Raw genomic sequence first — 8,844 nt, forward strand, 5'->3', positions numbered from 1 at the left:
GTGGTGGTGCCTTGTTAGGTTCAAGGCCATCACAAGTACCACAAAATCCACCAATAGGATGGCAGTTGCATAACTGGCCTGAGGAGAACCAGTGCGGTTACCCGGATGCTCCAGAGCTCGGCTGTTGAGCCTTGGCGTTACTCAGACTTGGTTAATTGCTGCTAGCAAGTTGGATTTTTGCATACATATACGGCTCTCGAAATAGTATCCTCCAAAACTTTAACATGGCATTACTTATTTAGTCAGTAGTTGGGCGAAAATTATTGTGGTACACTCCATAGCCATTTCGCTTAATCTTATAGGTTTGGACATTCGACTCTTAACTTCTGCTTCCAGCAGATGGCATTCTCATGAAATGGGGCTCCTGAAAAACGGTTGGCCGGATGTAGAATTTCTCAACTTGAACGTTTTAAGCGCGTAATTCCTAAATTCTTAGCGGGTTCTTGGTAAGAGGTCCTAAATTCATTTAATAAATTCACTTAAACACCAAAGCAGCAATGTTTCATTACCGTCCCATTATTATAAGATTTTTTAGGCGAAATATAAACTCCTATTTGTCTCCATTAATAGCATTTTTGTTTGAGTTCAAACCACTCCCAGTGAGATAATAAATCTCTGTCCGCCATCAAAACATTTTGCCCCACTTATTTGCTCATTGACCCTATGGCCATAAAACTGTTGGCTTATCTATTCGGTACCAGCAAAATAAGTTCAGCTTGCTTTCCCCGTACATAATAGCAAAAAGAAAATATTTCCGTGTTGATTAACCTAATCATCAGTCTTCAGTGTCTGCTGAATGGTTTACTAAACAGAACAGAGGCGATGATTCCAACTTGTCTTCAGGCAAGTTTTCTGAACAATTGGGACCTGTTTATTGTTAATAAGGCTTTAAATAGGGATCAAAACAATGAAACCAACATTTGGCTGGTTTGTTAACTTCTCTGGTTGCATAATTCTTGCTGGAAGAAACAGGTTCAAGTGGCGTTACGCGAAAGGAATACGATTTTGGTCGTATGATCCAGAAAGTGGATTCACACTTGGCACACAGATGGACAATTTTCACCAACCTACCTCATGAAAGGGTAATAGGATTCTAAAAACTCGATCATTTCTTCTTTTGGACATGTGTAAAAGGGGGAACCGTACGGTACCTCACCTCCGCTTCACAAACAAACATACATAAACAATGACAGCTGCAGATGTCGGCTTGACCTCCCCAAATCCTCTACATTAAAATGACCAATGAAATGAGGATAGCTGCCGCCTCGATGAATCAGAGCTTCATCTTCTTCCTCTGCTTTCCTTGTTTTTGGAAAGTTTTCCATCACCAACAGAGGGATGGTTTTTGTGGAGAAGGGAGCTGGGCAATGGAACAACTTCACATCAGCCTCTGAGAGGGCCTCAGCAACTGCGCATCTTAAATAACTTTTTCCCCTCCTTTTGAGATCAGCGCCAATTTTGCAAGAATTTTAGTTTTTAAAGCTGTCTGCAGATTATAGCGTTATTAGTGAATCACTTACAGTGTAAAAATGAAACACATTCCTTGAGTTTTTTGAATTTTCTCCTATTCAAGGAATTGGGATGTGTTGCTGACCTTGATCCTTCATTACATCGAAGGGTAGACCCTACTGAAAACGCCTCCGGTTTTTGACTGGATCAAAATATGCGACTTTTTGGATGAAGGATTATATCCCACCAGGGAAAGCTGAGATAGCCCAGCATTCCACCAACGTATCTACAAAGTGACAACCTTAAACTGTCCTTTAAATGAAGAGCATGACCACAGGTAGATTATTTTCTGGCCACAAAAATGATAAGATGACCTATATATTCGGCGTGGATCTGTGAAACCCAAGTTACTAGGAGGTAATCACTTCTACATACCAAGCCACGGTTGTGATTGTAACAAATTTGCTTGTAAACCTTATTTTCTTTCCAAAAAGCTACCGAAGTTAAGCACCAAGGCTAAGTTAATCAGCATATCCTTTCATATCCTTAGTATTCGCCTATTTCAGGATCCCAAAATGTTTAGCAGCAATATTTCAATTGAATACTCCAAAAAGGGATTCAATTCTTTCTTAACGAGGAGGAAGATCTGGTTAAAGACATCCGTTAGGACAAATGGTTCACATTTTCAAATTTGCAGTCCACAAAGTGTTCTACGTCTAGAAGACCTGAATAGGAACCGCATTACTTCCACGTTCTTTATTCCCCATTTTTTTCATATTCAAATTCACCAATACTGAAAAATCTGCCTTCCAAGTTGACTGGACAAAGTGTAAATGGACTTATTAGTAGGGCTACTCAGTTTAGACAATGAGAGGAAAAAATTTGCAAATCTAAATGCTCTCTAAGCTGGCCAACTGGACTGGCAGTTCGTGGTTAATTTTTTTTGTGGTAACGTCGATTCATCAAAATAGTTCAAATTGTTTCACGTGTTGCACTTCCCATTTATCAAACAGAGCATATAAATGGTTGAATTTTTCACTTGCAATTCCTGAATAATTTTCCACTTTAGTCTAAACAAATGGCCTACTTCAACACCAGTGGACAATGCTGGGGAAATGAAAAACTCACATTGCTTAATGAAGATTTAGGTTGGCATTTTTCAAATGAAAGCCTAAAAATAACTTATCTGAGGTGGAAATGGCTTGAAGCCTTCGGTTTTGGGATTTGTGCTTTCGAAATTCCCTATTTTGTTTCAGCTCCTTGGCAAGTTAGAAAGTAGCACAGGATCATTTTTAGCTTGAATGTTAAAAACATCACCGTCAGTACCCTGAGTAGTGCATTTACACCTCGTGAATCTTTCATGAGAGTCGTTTGTACAAACACTGAGCGGTGTTTTTATTGGCTTTAGATCTTTGCCATTATTACCAAGGGATTTTGGAGCGAGTTGCTTTAAAGGTATGCGAGGTTGAGGTGCAATTGAATGAACTAAGGCTATGCGGAAACCTAAATTGACGGGAGAACGTAGTCACCTGCATCAAAAATAGCAGCACATTAAGAGTGGATTTTCAAGAAGCACTATATTCGGGTTTATGTTGAGTTTTTTTTCTAATTGATGGAGTAAGTGGTAGCCATTCGGTTGGTCCGATTTGTGACAGCTTTCATTGTCATGGCTGGAATCCAGAGGAACCAATTAACCACTGTAAGGCTTCTTCTCTAATTTGACTAGTTGGCATAACGGTACCTTTATTTTAATGGATGCATCTCCGATTCTTCTGCTGATAATTAGCAATCCTAGATTTCATTCTTTCGAACGTAAGGCAAGGAATTGCATGAAACCACTTTGAATCTTAAACTCGAACTCCGTGTCTGTCTTTCTAACCAACAAATTTAAAACAGTGGCTCGACTTTTACACGCTGGACGCCTCTTTGTTGAAACTTTGAAGCGAAAAAGTTTAGGGGAGGACTACCTGGGTTTGTATTCTCAGAAGTCGTGGTTGTTGCATCACTTTCATCCATCTGTGGTGGTTGGTTAATTTGATAAATTAGAAATCGGACACCTAGGGCAGAAGTAACCTGCTTACGTGGAACATGATCGGGTGGCTAAAGAAATTCTTGCGGCTTTTGGTATACCTGGTAGCATTGACTTGTTGCGGAACCACTTCGAGGAATCTGTAAAATGCATCGAACTATTTGCGAGTACGGATTACACAGAACAGACGGACATCGGTCTCCCGGTACGCTGCTCCTCACTGTGTTCTCTACCAGTTCCCTCCTGTTTGGAACCCTCAGTAAATGTCGGCTGAATCCAACTAGGGTGATTCGGGTTTTTCTACATTAAAAACTATGTAGTAGAGCTAGCCATCCAGAATCTGTTTTTGAAAAATTTGGTTCTTTTGACGAACTCGCTAAACACGTAACAAGAAGGGAGTTCAATAAGTCTGCCGCCTCTTAGTAACAGCAAATTAGGCATTGCTACTGATTGAAATAACATGAAAGTATGGAATGAAGGCATTTTTTTCCTACTTTATATGAGCACATAAGCAGCTAGTTTACATCTTCAACGACTGAGGAATTTATGGATTATTCTTGCCAAATGCTTTACCGGGTGGTATGAAGCATCAAAGACTGGGCACGTGTTTGGCACTCCCTTCACTTTATGCGTCATCTTTCGAATGTTTACAGTCGCATGAGGAGAATTGACCACTGCATTTCACCACAAAGCCTCCATAGCAGTGCTCCCCGTAAACGGTCCACATACCATCCATCCATTCGTAGATAGATGGGCTTTGTGTGTGTGTGTGTGTGTGTAAAGGGTCTCATTCGCCATTGCTCACTAGGATGTGTTTACCTACTGAAGGACAAACAGTTGTGAGTGAGGCCTACCTACTCATCTCAGCACAATTCAAGGGATTGCAAAAAAATCTCCATTTTCAGAAGTAGTCAGAATTGGTGGATTGTTCTTGTAGGAAAGAACAATGCAACACGGCACAATTCCCCCTCATCCCATGTCGTTGTCAAACTTAACCATGAGATTTACACCTTAGCTGGGACGGAATGGAGGGTGGGCGGAAGACTGGACGAAGAATTTTAGTTCATCTCCCTTCTCCGTGTTCTCCAAGTGATGGATACTATCCATTCTTAGCACTGGGCTTAGACAGTCACAAGATCACTGAATGTACGGCCGGGAAATAAGAGTTGGGATAAAATGGAGGTAGCTACTGTTGGGTTCTTCTCAATCTTGAGAGCCAAAGTCGTTTATAAAACAAATTTGCGGCAAGTTTGCATCTCGTCGCCAAAGGAGGTCTCTCCAGTTTATTTGTGCTCGGGTGTCCAATAACGCCGAGAAGTTCCGTGGAATGGATAAATCTCTACAAATACGCCTTAGTGTTGTTTTCTAGAACTCGACACAAGCCCACCACATACGCTTCTTGAGCTGGAAGACGTAACTCCGTCATTAACTTGAAATACTCCTTCATGAATAGTTCCTCGCTACAAGGCTGACCATTCATAAGATTGGAGTTGGTTGTATAGAACAGATCAGATCAGATCCCCCTAATAGATGCTACTCTTAGCCGTTCTGAATTTAGCAAGTAGCAAAATCCATTACTGCAATGAGGCAGCAACGTTTTGCAAGCGAAAGAGGAATCCCAACAAATCAAATCCCATTTGGTATTTTATTTTAATGCCTACAAGAACTAGAACCAGCAAGATATTTTTACCCACAAATGAAATCTTCACCAATATAAAAGCAAAAATAAACAGATAGCCTAAATGCAAAACCTGCGTTGAATTCTCACTTTTCGACGTTTTAAGTTCGACTTGGATCGAATGAAGATGTGTGTCATTTCACGAACTATGCGATGTAGTACTGATGTGTTCATTTTTATAGTTATCATTAAATTATTGAAGCTTAACCACCTGTGTGTTTGCTTAGATTTGTTTAAAAATGCACAAAACATAACAAAACTGACATTTACAATCCAACTACTGATAATAAGATTGGTTGCTCTTGACTTTTAGAATTTCTCGCTGCGATGAAATGCAGGTGCCAATCCTGTGCGAGTCATTTCTACTCCAACTGCACACCTTCATGATTTGGATCCGTTTGCGTTGTCTAAGTATTTTGAATCAGGAAGCTGCAGCAACTCAAGGTTATAAAGTGCGGCGAGAAGCGGTGAATTGTTTCTAGGTGTGGGTCAACTTACTGGACGACTATCATAAGCACTTGTCATCCTTACACAGACAGAGGTGTCGCCGCACCTTTGGTCTACCGCTTTCAAAGGGGCAGCTGAAATCATAGATGCTTATATTTTCACTAGGCCAGCGATAACGAGTGAGTGACCGTGTATGTGGTCATGTGCTTGAGTGTCAAGAAGATCAGCTTCTGGACACACACACACACAGGGAGGAACTCCGCCTACGCAAATACGGCACCTCCAAACCAGCAACAGATGGGAGGGCAGTTTGATTGGCAGACTTCTCGGAATGCCCCCTCTGGCCAGTCCGTCCTGCAACACTTCGAGTTAACGAAGAGGGGAGATGGGATCACGCTTGCGTCTCGTGCAGCATTGGACGCCTTTAGGGACACCCGCTTACTCCCCTTCCTCGCCTTTTCAGTCTCCAAAGGCTCTCCAACCAAATGCCACTCAGTTGTTTGCGCTGTGCACGTTAGCCAATTTTTTTTTGTTATATTCATTCACCAAGGCAGCTGGTGCAAATTTTGGGAGGAAATAGAGAGTGGGCATGAATTCCGCAACAATATAAAGGGTCATTTTTAAATCCAAGGGTTGCATACATCTACGGGTATTTCAGAATCGCTGCAACACACCTCAGTCCTTGTATTTGGCAACTTAAACGCACACAATAAATACGGTATTGTCTATGCATTCTACAATAAATGTTATGGTACTTAAGAGTTTTCAGTAGAATATACCAACCTTAGATTCTACGAGGGTCAGAGGCGTCTTACCGGGAGTCATGTCACCAAATCGGGACTCTGCTCTCTTTAAAACCCTATAATGGGAAAGGACGAATGGAGCAATTGGACGTTTAACTGAGTCAAGTATTAAGACAATATTCAGTAATGAGTTTTCACTCATTTAAAAGATGGTTGTGGATTTCAGCGCTTAAATAAAATTTTGAAGGAAATACTGCTCTTGCTGGCTTAACTGAACACTTTAAAATTTAACCGCTTACAAAAGCTGGAAGTGAAGAGTCCCAATGAGCTTTGTTTGGTGCACATGGCACATCGAAGGACAGCTAGGTGAGATATGTCTCAAAGGGTAGTACCCTTCCATAAAATTCGTGGGATCTCATCTACCCTGAAATGCAGGTGAAACTATTTTTTACGCGAATATCAAAAATCAAGCAATCAAGCGAGATATTGTGGGAAAAATGCAGAGTATCTTCACTGTACAAAAATTTGGGGACGTTTTGTCCTATTTAAGTGTAGTTTGTGCACTGAAACTGTGCTTTTATACAGAAACAATAAAGAAAACTTACACCTTCCTATTCGATAAACTTTCTAGAGCAAAAGAAGTAAAATAAAAGTTTGTAGGGTTCATTTGACACTAAAAAAGGCGATATTTAGAAGTACAGTGTAAAAAAATCGCTTTCTCAATTGTCCTTGCAATGAAGCTAGGAGTGGGAAAATGGTGGATTTGTGCAATCCTTGTCTTCTCCTGACACGTTGTGATGATGCTGTCGGAAAAAGTGGAGAGGACATACCGCAATAACTGAAGTAACTGAACATGTGGCAGCATTTGTGATCCAAATGAGGGGTTGTTCATGATTTGCTAATGAATCTCCCTCCTTCGTTGTTTCTCTAAGAGAAGAAGCTTCCTCTTCATTCCAAGTTTACCCTGAAGTAAGGCTTTGCCAGTTTCGGGCACGGATTGCTACTATATATCATGAAGGCACTTTATTATGGAACGGAGCTAATAGAAGCTTAGGAGGACCTCGAAAGAACGACCATGTCTTTGAGGCGATGTAAACACCAGTACATCCCTCTTAGGAGAGTTCCTTGGTCATAAAGTCAAATGAGAAGCATGGTTAAATGAAGAATCACAGCTTAAGATAAAACACTTTAAAGTTTTGCCTTCAATAGAGCTTTCTTTTCGAAGGCAGGCTTGCGTTTATTAAAAATTAGGCAGTAATTTATACATCTTGGTTTGAAATTTTCTTAGTTAAGCTTTTAACTCAAATGCACTTGTGTTCCGCCTATACAAAATAAGGTTTTTGATAATTCACTGCCTTTACTCAACGCCCACTTTTTTAGTGATCTCATAGCTCTTAAGGTTGTAATGCCTCAGTTGTTTGCTTAACTCTTGGCTATGGTACCGGGTCACTTTGGGCTCTGTGATTGTGCCTCCTTCGGGCGGCATGGCCCCTGGGCCATGTCAGTAGTGTCCACATATTTGGCCCGAGTGTTGTGTCTCCACTCGCCTTCAGAGCATATGCTGCGGATGGGAGAATCTATGACGCCCCCTAAACATAAGGATAATAAATGAGGCCCACCGTCGCTGAATACCCCATTCCCGTGTTTATGCATCCGCCAACGACACTACGCGATCACGCGATGCCTCGTCCATTTCTCGACTACCTGGGTAGAACCTAGATGGATGTGGCTAGACAGCAAGTCAAGGAAGAAGAGACGAGTAAATTGGCCCCCACAAAACCACTTTGAGGCCCAACCTCTACTAAATGCCTTCTTTTGGGCCAGGATTCTTAAGAGTAGCAACAGACATAAGAGATGGTTAACACATTCCCCTCCCCCATATACACCTTTTTAAGAAAACGAAACTCTAAATCTTGCGGATTTGCCAAGGCGGATCACTGAGGCTAAGGTCAGGTGCCTTCTCGTTTGCGAGCAAATTCAAAGATTAACGTAGTTGGTTTATGGCTGTTTTTCTGATGAGCACTTCCTGACCCGTCTTACCGTAAAAAACCAACCCCAGGATGCTCTCCACTCTTTATGAATGTCCAAGAACTCATTAGCCAACATTTCAGCGGACGCTCGGTTAAAGTTTGGGTATGGGAAGGGAGTTTTGTATTTCGATTACCAGTTGCTCAATTAATCGCCTTATGGCATTGAATGTCATGCGCCGTCTTAGGTGCCATCAAAGCTGTCACCTTGTTGGACGGATAGAGAACCTGCAATCATGCCAAATTGATGAGGTGGTGTTAGACTTTGAGGTGGGAGACAGCACTAGCATAATTTACACAACCACCATACCGACAAACAGCTCTCTATATTACACAAAATCAGGCTGACAAAAAGTCAGCAGAACAGGTGCGCCTACAAGGACACTTTCTGGACAAATTCTCGTAAAGCACAAGTGACAAGAACACAGGAGACTGCTGGCCTCTTTCAGTTGCGATGTTAAAGTATTGTAT

The 8,844-nt window shown here is 41.4% G+C and overlaps 1 protein-coding gene across 1 annotated transcript; it reads right to left on the reverse strand. All coding sequences in view use genetic code 11, as the record gives it.

Annotated features, from left to right (window-relative positions):
• Positions 1 to 3,247: 3,247 nt before the first annotated feature.
• EGR_09315 (hypothetical protein) lies at positions 3,248 to 8,452 on the reverse strand (the record flags this gene model as incomplete). The annotated part of the gene is made up of 5 exons (XM_024498564.1): positions 3,248 to 3,323; positions 5,102 to 5,181; positions 5,247 to 5,433; positions 6,861 to 6,973; positions 8,387 to 8,452. 5 exons carry the CDS (start codon positions 8,450 to 8,452, stop codon positions 3,248 to 3,250), a joined length of 522 nt encoding a protein of 173 aa, XP_024347037.1.
• Between the last annotated feature and the right edge of the window lie 392 nt (positions 8,453 to 8,844).

This window comes from Echinococcus granulosus, assembly GCF_000524195.1.
Source record: "Echinococcus granulosus chromosome Unknown EG_S00142, whole genome shotgun sequence".
Taxonomy (NCBI): Eukaryota; Metazoa; Platyhelminthes; class Cestoda; order Cyclophyllidea; family Taeniidae; genus Echinococcus; species Echinococcus granulosus.